Source organism: Lutra lutra, chromosome 2 (assembly GCF_902655055.1).
Source record: "Lutra lutra chromosome 2, mLutLut1.2, whole genome shotgun sequence".
NCBI lineage: Eukaryota > Metazoa > Chordata > Mammalia > Carnivora > Mustelidae > Lutra > Lutra lutra.
Genome location: NC_062279.1, coordinates 75,833,780 through 75,853,100, shown reverse-complemented (window position 1 = coordinate 75,853,100; position 19,321 = coordinate 75,833,780). Strand labels below are relative to the sequence as shown.

The 19,321-nt window shown below is 41.5% G+C and overlaps 1 protein-coding gene across 3 annotated transcripts in view; it reads right to left on the bottom strand.

Moving 5' to 3' along the window:
* MARCHF1 (membrane associated ring-CH-type finger 1) overlaps positions 1–19,321 on the bottom strand; it is a 315,834-nt gene that overhangs the window by 8,568 nt on the left and 287,945 nt on the right. For all 3 annotated transcript variants that reach the window (XM_047717754.1, XM_047717752.1, XM_047717753.1), the window contains one exon: positions 7,501–7,648. In XM_047717754.1, coding sequence (XP_047573710.1) covers positions 7,501–7,648 — 148 coding nt within the window. The remainder of the gene's footprint in view (positions 1–7,500; positions 7,649–19,321) is intronic.

The window sequence follows — 19,321 nt, the reverse complement described above, 5'->3', positions numbered from 1 at the left end:
CAGCCGGTCTGCAGAATTCGGACTGCAATACACGCGTGTGGTTTGAAGTCAGTAAGTTTGGGAATAGTTTATGATACGGCAGAAGATAACTGATGAGTTAAAAATGAAGGTAGTGGTAGTATTTACCTCAGTAGGCTGTTAGTGTGGATTAAATGAATAGTTCTTGACATAGAAGGTGCAGTGTAAATGCAGGTTATTGTTGCTATCTGAGTGATTTAAATGCTACGTATCTTTGACTGCTCTGAGTTGTAGATCAAGAGCAAAGCTTTCCCTGGTGCCTGTAACTAAGACCTTTCTGACTTGGATGGGCTTCAACCTTTGGATGTCCCATCTGGACTCCAGGCAATGAAAATCTCCAGAACGAGGTGAGAAGAAAGTCCAATCAGGGGCCAGACAGGCCACGGTATTCAGTCTGCACTACAGCTCCTCACCCTGTGGCGCTGGGCATCCTTCCCAGCTCGTAATTCCCTTCACAGAGAAAAGCTCGGAAATCTCACTGAAAATCAACGAAAAGGTCCTGAAATGTTGAAGTGGAACTATGTGTATTATTTGTGAGGGAATATTGATGCCACACTCTCAGACTACAAGAGCAATGGTTTGTAAACTGGGATGGATCTACTTTTGACTCAAACTCATTTACTGTCTAGCTATATTGTTTCTCAGAAAATATATTTTCCAGCTCTCTCCACTGGAGGAACACATGCAAGGTCACCTGTAACATCTTCTTTCTTTGTTTTCTCTTTAAGTCAAATTGGGTAAACCATAAGCTCCTAGGTGGGTGTTTATAGTAAAGCTGCAGATGAGGCAAATTACTTCCTCATCTTTAAAACCGTGATCTCTACACTCTCCTCCAGCTTTTAAATTGGGATTCTCAGAGTATTCTGTCTATCTTATGTAGCACAGCACGTAGCTGGAGACACCGGGAGTGTGCTGTGTCTAAAAAGACTTAAGCAGCAGAAGAGAACCTGTCTCATTTAACAGCTGCAGGGACAATATATATTTAGAAAATGCATCTCATTGGTAAGTTGGGATATTTTTGGCTGGGTGTTTAGGTTATGCAGAGTTACAAAATGTGTTTGTGTAAGGGTGTGTGTGAGTGGAAGGGCTGGGTGGGGGGTGGTTTTCTCCTTTTGTCCTGGTTGCTTCTCTTTGGTTGCATAAATTATTAAAAAAAAAAAAACTGTTTCACATATTTGTAACATGTTCCTCAACTTGTTTTAATGGTAATATTCACCATGAGTAAAGATACAAATACACAAATATATATAAATATGGATATATATAACAAAAATATATAAATATATTTAAATTATGCAAATATATATGTACAGTGTTTCAGTTTATTTGATGCAAGGTCAAGTTCTTGGTGTCTTTGAAAAATGACTCAGAAAGAACCTTTGGAGGGTATTCAGTCCAACTTAGGTTTACAAATGAGAAATTTGAGTGTTAAAGTGGTTATTTCATTCGAGGTAAGTGGTCCGTGACCAAGGCAGAACTAGACCCTGGCCTTCTGACAAGGAGCTCAAGTCATTGTTTATCATATTTGGCTTAACAGTAACAGCACATATAATTACATAGAAAAAGGAATGCTTAACCAGCAGGGCTCAAAGGAACACACCGTATGAATTGCTGGGAAGTGATTTTGAAGACCTCCTTGAAGCAGATGTTAACAGTGAAAGAATATAGCACGAGCCATAGTCCTCATCTGCTGGGGTCAGCCAGAGCTAGCAGCAGTTCTCTGAACCTCTAGCAATACTAAATGCTCCCTGAATAACGAAGCAATGCCCTTGCCCTGGAGATACGCGGAGGCTCACAAGTGAGTCAGTCATATAAAAAAAAAATTTGTTATGTGAGTCCCCTGCGGTGTATGCATTTAAATAGTTCTGGGGCAATGCTAAAATCTGCACCGGCCATAGGCTTTCAATTATATGTGGAATCTAAAAAACAAAACAAAACAAACAAAAGCCAGAAATAGATGAATACAGAGAAAAAACTGTGGTTGCCAGAGGGGAGGGGTGGGAGGAAAGCAGGAGCAGGTGAGGGGAGGCATCAAGTCCCACTTACAAGTAAGTCACGGGGATGACAAGCACAACATAGGGATTACTACAGGTCAGTAATAGCTTTGTATGGTGACAGATGGTAACTGCCCTTAACTGTGCGAGCATTTTGAAATCACAGAATTATCTAATCACTCTGCTTTACATCTTAAACATATTCTGTCAGCTGTACTTCCGTTAAAAACTGATCTGCGGGGCACCTGGGTGGCTCAGTGGTTAAGCCTCTGCCTTCAGCTCAGGTCATGGTCTCGGGGTCCTGGGATCGAGTCCCACATCGGGCTCTCTGCTCTGCAGGGAGCCTGCTTCCTCCTCCCTCTCTCTCTGCCTGCCTCTCTGCTCACTTGTGATCTCTCTCTGTCAAATAAATAAAATCTTAAAAAAACAAAAACAAAAAACACCTGATCTGCACCTACAGTCTCTCTACCAGTATAAACGGTTGTGTTTTCCTGGTCTGTGTTTTTGTGTTTCCCCCCACCCTCCCCAACGCACAAATAGTATACTGGAGCATTTTTGTAGAGTATGTAAAGATAAGGCAGGGGGAGGATTGCTCTCCCAGATTAGAGCTGGCGATGGGTAATCCAGGGTGTTAAAGTTTTAAATACTGAGACTCTGATTTTTTATTTTTTTTAATTTCTTTGTCGTTACAGGTGATAGAAAAGTAAAAGAGAGGGGGTGCCTGGGTGGCTCAGTGGTTAAGCCGCTGCCTTCGGCTCAGGTCATGATCTCAGGGTCCTGGGATCGAGCCCCGCATCGGGTTCTCTGCTCTGCGGGGAGCCTGCTTCCTCCCCTCTCTCTGCCTGCCTCTCTGCCTGCTTGTGATCTCTCTCTCTCTGTCAAGTAAATAAATAAAATCTTTGAAAAAAAAAAAAAAAAAGAAAAGTAAAAGAGTAGGGGGGCGCCTGAGTGGCTCAGTGGGTTAAGCCTCTGCCTTTGGCTCAGGTCATGATCTCAGGGTCCTGGGATGAAGCCCTGCATGGGGCTCTCTGCTCAGCAGGGAGCCTGCTTCCTCCTCTCTCTCTGCCTGCCTCTCTGCCTACTTGTGATCGCTGTCTGTCAAATAAATAAATAAAATCTTTAAAAAATTTTTTTAAAAAGTGAAAGAGCTGTCGGGGCAGCAGGCTTATTTAGTTTAAAAGAACAACCATTAAAAACGCATGAAGAATTTTTTTTCTCTCCACTATTGTTATTACAATACAAAAAATTTTGCTGTTTTATATTCAACCTCAATTTGGGTTAAAGGAAGACAATTTGTTCCTCTTCAAGTGTTTTTGAAGGTTTTCAATGCAGATTTAAAATATTTTGGCTTTTAAATTAAGCAGTTTTTTCAAATTTTAAAAGTAAATTCAGGCTTAGCCCTCACGGTCCCAAAATCCCAAAGGGAGTTGAACATAATCCCAACTGACAGAGATGCCCACACGACCCACGAAATGTGAGCTTTGGGAAGTCACGTTTTAAATACAACTTGGACATAAGGACAGATGTTTCCCTTTGCAGAAGTCACTATAATTTCCATCGGAAATTACCCTGGTTAGGAGCTGTCCTCCTGGCCAGTGGCTCTGGAGGGGTAGTCATGGACACTGCTTCTTGATAAATACCTTCCTTCTTAATTCAAAAGCCCTGAAGAGCTTTTGAAGACAAAAGTTATCTCATTTTCACTTGCTGTTAAGAAACTGAAAATAACTTTGAAAAGTGTACAATAGAAAGCTGACCCTTGACTATATATAAAGCTGGCCTTTGGTTATCATTCAAGCTCTTCTTTTAGGAAATCTGACTGAGGGCTCTGAGTGACAATTCATTGGGAGACTCTGGTCTGAAATCCTGCATCCTCCCAGGACTGAGAAAGGAAAAAGCAAAGACATTTTGAAGAAAAATCCTAAAAGAAAGATAAAAGGTAGGAAAGTGTGAGTCTGAGGCATTCACACTTCATCATTCCTTCTACAAAGTTGACTGGTACCCTCGGCGCAGTGTTCACCAGATGTGCTGGTGAGGAGCAAGACAGACACTGTGGGGCCTGCTCTGAGCTCATTCTATTGGTGTCATTAAATGAGCAACTACAGTGGTGTGTAGTAAGTTCCCTGGTAGGGCAGAGCTTCGTAACATGTCTGAAAAAGAATGACATAAGGGATAATTAAAGCTAAATCTCTGGGGATGAGACTCAGGCTTTGTAGGGTCTAGAAACTCCCGGTAATTCAACTATGCAGTCAAAAATGGAGTCATTGGGGTGGGGCAGGGTAAGTGTAGGGTGCTAGGTGAGCACATGGTTCTCAACACTTAGAGGACATCAGAATCACCTCTTCGCTTCTTAAGCACAAATTGCTGGGCTCCATCCTCAGAATTTCTGATCCATAAGTCTGGGGTGTGGAGAGGCCAAGAACTGCCAATTCTAACAAGTACCCAGTGATGTGGATGCCATGGGTCCCGGGGACCACATTTTGAGAACCACTGTGGTAGCACCAATTATATTCTAGCTGAGAGAGCTGAACCAGGTGTCCCAGAAGGAGTGATATTTGAGGCAAACTGCAAAGGCTGATGGGGGTTAGGGAGGTGTGTGAGAACATAGAAACACTGTCTGAGTGTGTGGTGGACAGAAGACGGAGGAAAGGTTTCATTCAGAGGGAAATACTGAGCAAGGGTCCAGACATAGATCTGCAGGGCTGACGGAATGTTCACAATAAATGGCTACAACCAGGTCATGGCAGGGTGGGGTGGGGACAGTATTGTCCCACTGAAGAATTTGGGATGTATTTTAAGAGTAGTGACTAGGTATAGGGTGTAATGAGATGTGTAAATTTTTGTAAATTTGCAGTAAGTACATTATTGAGCTTGGGTTAAAGGTGGACAGAAATGGAGAAAGTCCAGTAAAGAAGCTGTTGCAGTTTTCAAGTAAAAGATAGGAGAGTTTGCAAAAGGATGAGAGCAGTGGTAAGGAGAGACAGGACAGATTCCAGAGGCCTACGAGGTAGAATAATAGGATCTGGTGACTGAATGAGGGTGGAAGCAGGGGAGAGGGAGATGAGGAATGAAAACCTGACTGGATTTGGTAACAGGTGTTAGTAATGCCTCTCTCACAGGTGTTAGGGTGGTCGGTCAGTGGCAGTAGATAATGAGTTTGGACCCACTAAGTTTGGGGTGCTTGGAAAACCCTTATTTATTTTAAAAAATTAAGATTTTATTTATTTATTTGACAGAGAGAGACAGCGAGAGAGGGAACACAGGTAGGGGAAGTGGGAGAGGTAGAACAGGCTTCCCGCAGAGCAGGGAGCTCGATCCCAGAACTCTGGGATCAGGACCTGAGTCAAAGGCAGATGCTTAACGACTGAGCCACCCAGGTATCCCTTGGAAGACCTTTAAATGAAGAGGTTCAGGAGGTAGATGCATGATCTGGATGGAGTGCAGTACGAGCTGGAGATAAATGTGTGGCTTGGTTACCAGCATGGAAATGACAACGGAAGGCATGGGTATCCAAGGGGACTAGAGAATGAGCAGGTAGAATGAGATAAATGGAAGGAAGCTTGGGTTTATGGGTTTCTTGGGTTCTGGAGACTCTGATGGCTGAAGCTGAGATAGTCCTGTTCACTGCAGGATGAATGATCCTATTCTGTCTCAGAGGTGGGGTTGAGTAATGTGAGAGAGAGAGGTTCGGAACTGTCTACATATGAAGGACACAAGATTGCTTCTTGTTATGTCTAGGACAGGTGCCTTTAATCTTCCTTCCCTGCATGTGGCTAGAAGAGACCACGAGGAGCTCTGCAGGCTGTTACCACCAGACCACATCAGGGTGACCGCTGGGGGAAGGCAAGGCTACACAGGGCCGATTTAGGATTCTCAAGTTACTGAACTCTAAACCAGACCTCTAAAGATATGAATCCTCTGGCTGCCAGATCTGCCTTTGCTCTTGAGGAAAACACTTGAGGCCTAAGATCCTACTCTGGGTGAGCCGAGGTGTGGGGACGGTGGTGGGGCGCCTCTTTGTTTTCCCATACATACACGACTGCTGCGTGTATGGCACACTTTCTGTTACTTAGTTTGGGGCCGTACCTGTAACTATAGGGACTTGGGTTAAATAAAAAGGGGAGGGGGGTCCTATCCGCAGGGAACTTATTAATAGGGATGTAACAGACATTTTTTAATCCAGTAACTCAGGAATAATGTAGAATGTAGTTGTAAACGGTCTAAAATTGTAGATGTCAATGTAATATTGAACTGAAAAACAGAACAACAAAACCTCCCGCACCCGTTTTTCTAGCTTTTATTCTCATTCAGGAGAGAGCGAGAACTGCAGGTCCGTCACCCACCTCCCCCCAACCCCCCAACTTAAACTACATAAACCACGTCCCTGCGCATCCGACGGGACAGGTCCTCACAGTCCCTTCATCCCACAGGGCTTCTCCAGCGCCCCGGAGAACGCTTGCCGCTGCTCACTGCTGCCACCATGCGGGCAAGCGTAAGAATGGAACATCGTCCCTTCTGTTTCTGAATTCAAAGAAATGCAGAATAACAACTTTCCCTATTGATATTCTTTTCCCTCTTTCATTCCCTCACGTCCTCTCCCCTTTTTCCTGTCTTTTTCTTTCTTTCTTTCAGTTTCTTTTCTTTTCTTTCTTTCTTTTTTTTTTTTTTTGAGAGAAGCACACTTTAGAACACTATAAACTTACAGTATTAGCATCTGAACAATTTCTCTTTTTAAATTCACCAGTGGCCTAATATTGTGGGATTTTTTTTTTTTTCAGGGTGAACCGTGGGGTTGGTTCGGGTAATTTTTCTCACTTTTTTTTTACCAGCTTTGATTTAGGCCACACACAGAAGCGGATAGAGCCTAATGAGAAATGAGCTGAGTACCAAAAGTAAAGAAAAACCACCTCTTTGCCCCCTCTATTTCAAAGAACCTATCCATTTCAGATGTTAGAATCTGTCTTAATGATTTTTAAATGTCTTTCTTTGCAGATTTGACATCATCCTTCACAATTTAACTCAGCATGGCTTAAATTTCAAACAATGGTGTTAATCTACTCAATCAAATTATATGGTACTAATTAATAAATTTCCAGAGTCTCATCTTACTCATGTTTTAAAAGAAGCAACAACTATGGTGAATTAAATAAAATGAAAAAAAAAAAAAAAAACCTTCCACTTTCACAACTGTTTGTCTTTTCATATCAGGCAGAAAAGGATCCTTAGCTCCTGAAAAGCCTGAAGTGATGGATGACATCTCTATATTTGTCCCTACTGAGGTTTATTAGACTTGATAAATCTTGTATCTCAGCTGGGGAACCCTGGATATCTGATCCTAGTATTTATAACATAATTGGAGAAGACAATTGCTGGTACTGTTTTTTGCTGGTGTATCACACTTGAAGACCTAACAGGGAAACAGGATCCCCACCCACCTCTGGTGTCATCAGAGAATCCAAGAGGAGAAAAAGGAAATGAGACGTGCTCTTACCATTATCGTTGCCTTGCTTGATTTCCTCTGCCGTCCGATCTATTAATACATACAAAGACCAAACCACACAGGTGATCGCAATTACGTGGAATGTGACAGAGCAGAATATTTTCCTCCTTTCGCTCGTGGTCATCTGTAGTTTCTCCCACTGCAATCATAAATGAATTACACAACACTGAGTTTCTAGCTAGGGAATTTTGCTCCCCATTTATGTCCCAGACATATACCAAAAATGGAGGAAAAACATAAAATATCCACAATTTCACACAACATGACAACATTCAAATAAGTCTTGTGTGGCAAAGATATGGAATCATAACCCCTGGAGTTATATATAACTTAAATATATATTAAAATGAAAACAAATATCTTCCTGTTCTCCAAACAAATTAAATCAAGTAATTTCTGTTTCACTAGTCTCCTTGTTTGTGACACAGATGAGATAGTTTTACAGTTGGACAATTTTTAGAAAACATTTCCTTTCAGGTTTCTGCATATCACTTCCTTGTGGTAGATTATAAGTAGTAATAAATAGATTCTTCTTGGATGAATACTTAATTAGATACAGTGTTGCATTCTTGAACATATACATTAATAAGTGTTTGAATGGCTGAATAATATCTGTGAGAGAAAGTTACCATCTGCTCACAGCCCTTGTCCTAGAGAACACATTTTATCATCTGGCCAATGGGAGAAAAATCATCCTTTGAAACACAGTCTTGATTTGCTGCTACTATTACTCTCAAAATCACTGTCCCTTAGTCAAACACTCCTCAGAAAGTAGAGGGCTGCTCCCTCCAGGGACAGAAGAGAGCCACAATTTTTACAGGGTCAAGTTCAGGTTTATATGAAGGAATGTGTCCATTATTTACTTTGGAGAAACATACTCTCAAAATCTGAATGCCTTGACACCCACTATATCATTTCATTTCTGGGTTAGGAATTGTGTCTTTAGTTTTCTTTGCACTATTTCTTTTTTTTTTAATTTTTATTACCACATAATATATTATTTGTTTCAGGGGTACAGGTCTGTGATTCATCAGGCTTACACAATTCACAGCACTCACCATAGCACATACCCTCCCTGATGTCGATAACCCAGCCACCCCATCCCTCCCCTATAACCCCCCAACAACTCTCAGTTTGTTTCCTGAGATTATGAGTCTCTTATGGTTTGTCTCCCTCTCTGGTTTCATCTTGTTTCATTTTTCCCTCCCTTCCCCTATGATCCTTTGTCTTGCTTCTCAAATTCTGAGATCATATGATAATTGCCTTTCCCTGATTAACTTATTTCACTTAGCATAATACTCTCTAGTTCCAACCATGCTGTTGCAAATGGCAAGATTTCAGTTTGGGTTATTTTTTTGTTTGTTTGTTTGTTTGTTTTTGATGGCTCTTTGTACTATTTCTAAAGAAAAATCAAATCCCTGTGATCTTATTGGAGGTGAACTGATGTGTCAAACTTTTAAGAAATCATCATATTTTCCATTCTTATTATGCTCTCGCTAAAGCAAAAGCTTTAGAACTTCAGATGACCCTATTCCTTTCCCAGGGCTCCCACCTATAATTCCATGCCCAACTCAGCCAAAGGCAAGAGGGCATATGTTACCACCTGTAAGTCCTGGCCATGCCACCCACTTGGAGACATGAGTGAAATTGCTTAACTTCTCTGGGCCAGTTTCCTCATCTCCACAAGTGGCAGATTATGGCATAGGTTGTGATGGAGAGGTTTGGGAAGAGGATACATTCTTCCCTTTTTCTTTTACCAACAGATTCATTCTGTGAGGGTTGGCATCTTACCCAGCTAGAAGCTGCTTTCCAACCTTCCCCAGCAGAGGTGGGCAATGACTGGTTTCCACCAATGAGATGAGATGGCTATCTATTGGGGTATCGAGTTTTTGTCTTCCAGACACAGGAGCTGCCCCTTCTTCCTTCCCTTCATTTTCTCTTCTTTGTTACCTGGAATTCATAATTAAAGGTGGGAGTCCCAACAGCCACCTTGCAACGTCAAGGAAAAGTCTTGAGAACTGGGGAGACCTCAGTCCAACAAGCCATGTTTCATTTCTGGATGCCCACTTATATGGGAGGAAAACAAAGCTCTGCCTGATTGAGCCATTATTTCTCAGGACTCAGCTATTTGCTGTCAAGTGCAATTCCTGATAAAAGAATTAAATGAATACTTCCTAACTTCCCTTCCAGTCTGACAATTAAGATCCTATAATTTCATTAGTAAGAAGGTACAGTACTTAGTGCCTGATCATCATGTTCAGGAAAGTTTGGGAAACACTTTAGAGAAATAAATGTTTCATTTCCAAACACCATCCATTCCCCTCCTACTGGCTCGTCGTCAACACGGTTTTCCTTGTAAGGGGTTCTTAGAGCGAACTAAAAATTTTACACTTCATCTTGTACTTTTTTCCCCTTAAACTATATTTTGTATATTATTCCAAATAAATAATGGAGAAATCTTGGTAATGCAGCTCTGGGAAAACCAGGTGCTTCAATCTAGGATCTGTTTTTAATTAATCAGCATTGAACTGAGAAGATTTTAGTATGTGTATTTTAGCTTTTATCCTAAGTTCGCTCCAATTTTGTGAAAGATTGATTTTTGAAATTATTTTTTTGTCATCCATCCATTGTCACGTTCATCTGAATAGCCTATATAATTGTAAAATAGAATATTATCATTTGGCATAGCATTTTGTGATTTAATAACTTTTGTGAGTTACCTTATAGTCAATAAAAAATGCAGGATGGTGCAGAAAAGTGGCTTTACATATTCAAATTTCCCAAATGTTCCAAGGGGATGAAAATACTTTCAGTAAACAGAATATCCAGACCAAATCAACACTCATTTGCAAAACTGGCTTGAAAAAGAACCTTAAGAATTGTGTCTTCTTTGATCTAAGGTGCATTTTGACAGAGTGGCTGAAACACATTCTTCAAATGTAATGAGCCTCAGAGAAAGAAACATCCATGGGGCTGACAGGGCTGGACCAAGCCATTTGTAAAGACTCCTTCTGCTTCCAGACACTAGACTCTCCTAAGCTGTCACTTCCTGAGCTCCCCAGCATTTTAAGGGGAAGTGAAGTGTAAAGGGACCATCAGACTCGCCTGCCTGCCCTTACAAATTCTTACAGTACTGCTCAGGAATTGGAGACAGCACACAGGTAAGTGCAATGCCACAGCGCCCTCTCCCTGAAGACGACATCACTGCACCCAATACTCAGCACAGAGCGCCAACAGCAATCTCTGTATTTTGTAAAATGTTCAGCCATCTCCTCGTGTTTTCACGTTTGTAGCTGAAGTTTGAATACATTTTTCAAGGCTCTACACTGAGGAATGGATCGAGAGGGCAAGGATAGAAATCTTACTTTAACAAAGCTGCCGTGGAGGGGCTCTGATTTAATGTTTGGGATGCTGAAATTTAAATACCTCTTCACCCAAGGTTTTGTGACAGGACAGTGATAATCTGTCCAGATGCACACAGCCTTTGTACCCCCTGCCCAGTTTTATGAAGCAGTGTGTGCCGAGGTCCACATGAGCCCAGGTATGATGTTGACCTTTGGGATCTCTCTGAAGGGACGGACGAGAGCTTTCCCAGTGTCAGGTGGCCGGGTGGGTTATCTGCCACTCAGCAGCAGTGTCAGCCTGGCCTGGGCACTTGTTCCAGGTGCAAATTCTCATTTGGAGAGTTCTTCTAGGTCCACTTAGGAGAGGACTCTGTGTTGGCCTTGCCCACGGGCACACAGAAAATGTTAGCGCTTGTTCCGTCACAGATGACACACAGCTCTCTGTGCCTCATTTTTGCCTCCTGGCTGCAGGGCAGTGGGCCATTGCCTTTCTTCCTCAGGTTACTCAGCCTCCTGTCAAACATCCCTCCCCAAGTCCTCAGTTTTAAGAGGACACATGTGTCTCCAGGCGTACTCAAAGAAGCTGGTGTAGCTGAGAAGCTAGCAGACCGATTTCCTGCCCTGAGGGGCAAGGGACAGCCTTGCACCACAACAAACCACTCTGATTTCTTCAACTCTTTACGCTGCCAGCTCTCCTGTCTGACCCCCATCTGTCGGCAGGTCCTCTTTAACTCGTTCAAAATGGGGGATAAGCTAACATGGGCCAAGCCACACATCTTAGCACCTCTGACACGGGTGATCTTGCACCTTGCTGTAGGCTTTACAATCTCTAGGTCTTTGGCACCTGTTTTATTGTTCGTGCCCTTTGGTTCCTTACTGAAACCCCTCAACAATAGAAAGAATTGAGCAGAGCTCTGTTATTCACTCAGAAATATACAATTAGATTTTTTTCTGAGGACTTCCAAATTGGAGTATAAATTGATGCAAACATTGTTTCTGTGCAATTTTCCATTCGTGCTCACTAAATCAAACTGTGCAGGTTTTCTGGTTATAATTACTTGTATTTGCATTCTGTCCTAAAATATAAAATAAAAAATACCATCCAATAAGAATGCTGTCAATCTTTGTATCAGTGGAGAATAAATGCAGTTCACTTGCACAATAGCAAGGTACAAGGGCTGGGGACTGCTTTACTCCTCCATTTCCTCTTCTTCCTTGACGTGTTTCGAACTACATTTTCTAACTTTTTAAAAAAAATTATTTTATTTTATTTTCAGTGTTCCCGAATTCATTGTTTATGCACCACACCCAGTGCTCCATGCAATACGTGCCCTCCATAATACCCACCACCAGGCTAACCCAACCTCCACTCCTCTCCCCTCCAAAACCCTGTTTGTTTTTTAACAGCCTTAGCAACCAGAATTATCAGCAAGTCTATTGAATGATGGAGCAAATAACAACCATTAGGTGGCGCCAGGTCCATACCGTAAGAGTAACCAAGCCTTCTCCCTGCAGAGAACGAGACTCAGGAGCTCCCAGCTCTTTCTGGTCATTTCAGCAACCCAGCATAAATGCAAAACCACACCCAACTGTCCCTCCCGGTCATAACACTCTAAAAATTCTGAACCTACTTATCATATGGTAGAGTTTTACTGTATGTGCGTGAAAATAATACCCGGGACAGCACATCTAAAGTTGATTACATTATCTGCAAACTTTAGTAAGATATACTCTACCCGAGGATAGCAAGTAAACCCTGCCAAAGTTCTGAAGCTTCCTATATTGGTGAAGTTTCTAGAGGGCCCATTGGTATGGGGCAGTGGTTCTTTTTTTTCTTTTCCCAAGATTTTATTTATTTGACAGAGCAAGAGAGCGCAAGCAGGAGGAGTGAGAGAGGGAGAAGCAGGTTCTCTGGTTCAGCAGGGAGTCGGATGTAGAGCTCCATCCCAGGACCCTGAGGTCATGACCTGAGCTGAAGGCAGACGCTTAACTGACTCAGGCACCCAGGCACCCCTCTTTTTTTTTTTTTTTGATTGAAGAATAGTTGACACGTTACATTAGTTCGAGGTGTACAATGTAGTGAGTATTTCACAAGTCTATACATACCCTCTGCTCACCACAAGTGTAACTACCATCTGTCACCATACACTATTATTAGGCCATTGACTATATTGTATCTTTATGCTGTACCTTCGATGCCAGTGACTTAGTCATTCCATAACTGAAAGCCCGTACATCCCACACTCCTGATCCGCCCGCCCTCCTTCCCGCAACCATCAGTCTATTCTCTGTATGTAAGGTCTGTTTCCCATGGCAGGGGCTCTTAAAAAGTGTTCCCCAGAAGCATCAGCTTGGGTCTTGTTAGTGTTAAATTAATTGAAGAAGGAGGCCACCGGGCTGAGGTGGCTCTAATGGCATGGCAACCTACCTAAGCCAACCCAAATCTAACCCTATACATGCCTGAAGGCTCCAAAATGGAAACCTAAGGACAACCAGTCATCAGCAGCCAACTAGACTATGAGCTACCACCAATCAGACGACTCCCTCTCTCTGCTCCTGCACCTTCTCTGTACGTCTCTCTCCTGGATCCCGTGGATAAAGCACTCCCAACACTTTCTGGTTCTAGACTGCCTGATTCAAACTAGTTTTGTTCAGATAAACTCTCAAATATTTTAATATGCCTGAGTTGAGCTTTTTAACATTGGAAATGCAATGTTTTGGGCCCACACCGAACTTACTGAATCAGAAACTCTGAAGGTGGGGCCCTACAACCAACGCTCACGTGATTCCGATGCAAGGTGGACCTTGAGAAGCACTTGTCTCCTGACACCTGGCAGAGTTGAATGGCATCTAGGCTAGAAAGAGCACTTGCCACTCCCTGTCATAAACTAATTAGTAGTCCAGGAAAGGGAGATCAGCAAACCAGTTTGGTTACCTGGCTGTGATATAAATATTTCAGGTTGAATAAACAATCTCAAAATCAGTGAATTTGTTTGAAATAAAATAATTCAATGTTAGCTCATTAATCACTAAACTGTTTCATATTTATTTATTTATTTAAAACTATTTCATTTTTAATTTTGATTTCCAAATTAGTGTTATGGCACATGAGAACATATTAAAATCTGATTTTCTTAGTTATAATTCAAATACTGTGGGAGAGAACCAAACAACAGACTCTTCACATTTATGAGGCATAACTCTTGAGACCTTAATGAATCCTCAAGTTCACAGATATGCCTTGGTAAATCATTTCTCTCTAAAAAATGGATTGAAAAACCCTGAAAGAAAATTGTGACCTCTTCAGGCTTTAAGTGATGTATCTTTTTAAGCATTTTATTTATTTACTTGTCAGAGAGATAGAGAGCGTGAGTGCACAAGCAGTGGGAGTGGCAGGGGCAGAGGGAGAAGCAGGCTCCCAGGCTTGCTCCTGCTGAGCAAGGATCCTGATATGAGACTCAATCCCAGGACCCTGGGATCATGACCGAGCCAGAGTCGATGCCGAATCGACTGAGCCACCCAGGTGTCCCTCTTTTAGTGATATTTCTACAAACTTTATAGATGGGAAACAAGACAACCAGACTGAGATGTGGAGGGTGGATAGTTGGTTCAGTTCACTGATTAGTTAAGGTGCTCATTATCTGACACAAGTGAGAAAGCATCCATGATTCAAACTTGTCCCTCAAGAGACAAATAACTGTGCCCGTGGATCTCCTGGTTTTCCTACCAAGATCCCAAACCTCAAGTGCTATATCCATAAATGTCCTGTGTGACTACTCTAATCTCCTGAAATCATCCTCCCCCTCCCCCACAGTTCCCTCTTCCACTTTGGGTCCACCTCTGATACGGTTGACTTAACATCTTTCATGCATGGTTCCATGTAAAGGGGAATTCTCTATTTTTGGTTGAATGTAGCTCCTCTGTTTCCCCTGACAACAGGACAAGAGGAATGGTCTTGTACTGCAAGAGGGTTTAGGACCTATATCCCAAAAAAATATGCAAGCGCAAAGGGTGAGGAGTGGGTCATGTGTCCAGATGAACCTTCCAAACCTCCAGTGAAATGCAAGTATAGGATTAACAGCTGCCATCTTGGGATCATGTGCGCACATGCTGATTTAGAGTTGGGGGAAACAATCATGGATATCTAGGTTGGGTAAAGATAATACTGCAAGTAACTGGCAGTCTCTGTGAGAAATGGTTTATATATTTTTTTTCCACAAAGAGGAGGAACACCTGGGAATTTAAATCAATCATTTTACTACCACTCAGTTTGTCTCCTTTGGGATTTAGAGTTGCTGAATAATGGACATTACCTGAACACGGAGGGCAATAAAAATTATTCAGTTTAATAAAAAATATTCAGTTCTAGGAATCTTTTATAAGTAGAAGTAGTTGTCAGACTTGGCTGTCTAACAGAATCCTCTGGGGAGCTAATTCCCATTCTCTACACCCAGGCCTGGCTGAATCCAGCACTGAGGAATGAGCTATGCAGTTTCAAAGTTTACTGTGTCTGAGATTCGAGGGGCACTTGTTAAAAAAAAAAAAAACGAGGGCTGTGGGTTCAAATTCTGACTCTACCGCTAAGTGCTGTATGATCTTGGGTGAGTTATTTAAATTCTGTCCTTCCATTTCCTTTCCTGTAAATCGTGATAAGAATAGTACCTACTTTACAGGGTCAAGTTAAAGTGAATTAAGTACATGTAAGTGCAGATCAGTATCATGTACTTAACAAGAATTCAATAAATGTTAGTGACTATCCTAACTTGGAACTTGCAGCGTCATATTCAATTAAACCTCAATTGTCTTTACCTTCTAGATTAATGCATCATGTTGATAACATAACCGAAGGATGAAGAATGGATGAGCTGGGATTTGTTCACACAAAATTAAGGCAGTCAAAGCCACCCATCCCTATCTATTTTCCAAGTATAAATAGATTTGTTTGTATTTCTGAATGATGAATCTCATAGCAGGGAAAAACAGTCTGTTTTTGTTAACTATTTGTACAAAGAAGGATAAGTGGATAATTTACTCTTCATAAACTAGGTAGAATCATTCAAAAGGCTGCACAATGATAGCTTCTTTTCTGTTAGGATTGAAAAAAAATACATCACACGTTGTGATATATGCCTGGTTAGTTTTCATTCTTTTTGTTTGAAAATTCAATTCAAAATGTTATGTTAAGACTTCCCAAAGAGATACTGTTCTGGAAGACGGTTTTCATAAAAGGCTGAAGAGACTCAAACATTCCAGATAAATGGAAAGCATTAATGTGGGTGTGTGGATTATAATTATGTCTTTCCTGAGTAAGGGAGAACAAGAGAGCCAGCCTGATAGGAAACATCCAGAAACATGACCCTGGGCTGCTATTCTAGCTTCGTGATTGCACAACCCAGGAAATTACCTTCTTGGTAACGTGAGAATTGATAAGTGAAAGAAATAGCTTATTCTCCTCAAAAGGTGATTAACTTGGGTTTCTACACACGATGGCTCTTAACATTTGCTTTTCAAAAACAAACATTTTTTTTTTTTTTTTTGAGGCTGACTGATACAATAGTACTTTACTGAGAAGAGTTGGTATGACTTTACAGCATTTACAATAGTACTTGGAAACAGCCTGGTTAAGTAGAAAAGTAGAGGTGTTCTATCAGGGCAAATCCAAGCTATCCCAAAGAAATCTAAGCATCACTGAAATACCTTTGTAAAGCTCTAGAAGGTGCACTTATTTAAAGCAATAGTAGTAAAAATAAACTGTATCAATATGACTGTCACATTAGTTTACAATGTGAGTAATAAGTAAATAAGAATCATGCTGATGCAGACAGAAGTGTAAATTACCAGATGGGAAACTATCCAAATGCAAAGACACTAGTAGCATTAGAGGCCAGGCGAACACAGATGTTGTAAAGAAGCAGGGGGAACAGGGAGAGTCGGGGTAGGAGCAGGGGTTCCGAGTGGGAGGTGAGAAGCACAACGTGCCAGTCAGGTCAACCAGGCAAGAAGCCACGTGCCCAGAGAGGCTCTGGAATGAAGTTTCCGAGACTGTTCCGAGACGGACTCTGGGGTCAGGTCCACCTGGATCAGAGCCATGGGCAGGAAGTCTCCGCTGTCTGATGTGGGGCAAGTGACCTATCTCCTTAAGCTCCAGTTTTCTCATGGGTAGAATTGGGATGATGATATCATCTCTTATATAGGGTATTTGTTAGAATCATAGAAAATAACATCCATACATAGTTAGCATTAGTAAACCCTCGAGTAAGCCAGGGGTCCCTAACTGGTTTATGAAACAAAGCTCCATATGGCTCTTCGGCCCATCGTAGTCTCAAAAATATTACTAGTTTTTGAATTCCTTGAAACGTAACAAACTCAGTTTGCCTTCGTCCCCACCACCCTGTTTCGTTTACCCCCCTCTTACTTGACTCATTTATATTACGGACTTGCTGCCTGTGGGCAACTGAATTTGTGACCCTTGAAGTATTAGCATCAGTAACCAAAGTTTTTAGAGACAGAAGCCATAAGGTAAAAAACAGACATCCTGTGTTTTCTGAATCTTTAAGAGCTGTGGCTCTTAGGGGTGACTCAAGGAGTCTCAAGGGCCACTGAGTACTAAAAGATGCTCAGAGGGAACAATCTAGAAGACCCTAGTTACTGTACTGATGTGCTGGTATGAAAACTGGTATGTGAGAATATCAATATTACAGGTATAAATAGACTAAAAAATATGGCCAGTAAATCCAAAGTCACTTAAATATTTGTATAAAGGATATTAGCTGTATTACATTCAAACTTATCAGGATTACAATGTTCTTTTTTCATAGAATGTATATTACATATTAAATGTATATCTACATATACAGGAATTTGATTTTATATGAAACATTTTTTTTCTTATAAACCTTTTCCTGATCTCTCATTGTTTCCTCTCAAGGAGTTCATGAGAGATGAGGTTTCCTTTAAGTTTCGAGCAAGGTATTTGTAGTTTCAGGGGAAAAAAAGAATTGCTGCTGAGTAAAATCGTCCACTAGAGGGTGCAATGATATCACATATGAAGATGACTTGGGCAGGACCAAAAAAAAAAAAGAAAGAAAGAAAGAAAGGGACAAGTTAAGTCTCTCTAGAGGGGAGAGGTGGTACTACTCTCACACATGGGCATTGGAGTTGATATGGTAACAGTTAAAATGGCAAATTCTGAGGCTCTGTTCCAGATCCATATTGGGGGGAGGGGGAGAGGGACTTAGGAATCTGCATTCTTTAATAATCACTCCAACTGGGGCACCTTGGTGGCTCAGTGGGTTAAGCCGCTGCCTTCGGCTCAGGTCATGATCTCAGGGTCCTGAGATCGAGTCCCGAATCAGGCTCTCTGCTCAGCAGGAAGCCTGCTTCCCTCTCTCTCTCTCTCTCTCTGCCTGCCTCTCTGTCTACTTGTGATCTCTCTCTGTCAAATAAATAAATAAAATCTTTAAAAAAAAATAATCACTCAACTGATGTTTCTGTATGCTGAAGTTTGAGGATTACTTCTCTGAGGAAAGAAAAATTTAGGAAAACACTTGAGAGAGAAACTGTAGTTCCTAATATCCTTTCACAAGAGTGAAAATATTTCCACCTCCCTATTACTACCCCTTCCCTCCACCCCCAAATAACTCACCTAAATCTGGGTTGATTATTATGGTCACATAAGAAGACAAATTCCTTACAGACTTAAGAGATGCACTTAAAATTTATTTAAAAATATTCCACCAATACTCAGTTGTCTGTTTCCTCTTGAAGTTCATGGTGAAAAATATCCTATCATACACTGTGGAAGAGATACCAGTATATTACCTCTCCCAAGCACACTGAGCAGACGGAAGATCTATGGTACTGGGTCAGTGGGGAGCGTTCATTATGGGCTGTGAGTTCGTACAGAAAACAAAGGGAATAACTGGAACACATTCCCTAAAATGGCCTAGTTCTTTTCTATACTTTTAAGACCTAGCCTAGGACTCCTGGAATTGCCACTGCCATCTATGAGGTTCTTCCTCAGAAGAAATAAACACTCCCCCAAAATATGCATTTCTCATGTTTATTTCTTTTGTGTCTCCCTTCTTTCCTCCTCAGTGACTATCCATAGCTCATCTACATAGGCCACTGCTCACTCTTTGTAGCTAGGATGATCATAGCCTTGCAGCCTAGGAGAAAGTACCTGTGCATGAAGCAGAACCATAGAGACAGGGAATGTTAGAAGACTTTTAAGAAGACTCAGCTTTAACCCCTCATTTTCTACATGGAGACACTGAGGCCCAGAGAACTGAGTTGATTTGCCCAGAGTAATACGGTAAGTTATATGTAGTTTATTTGTTTTCCAAGCTCTATTGAGTAGTGGATTTTTTCCAATCAGGAACATCATAATGTATCAGATATTTTCTAGGTGTGAACAAGATAACCCAAATCCCTGCTTTTGTGAAGTTTACATTAGTGTCATAATTGTG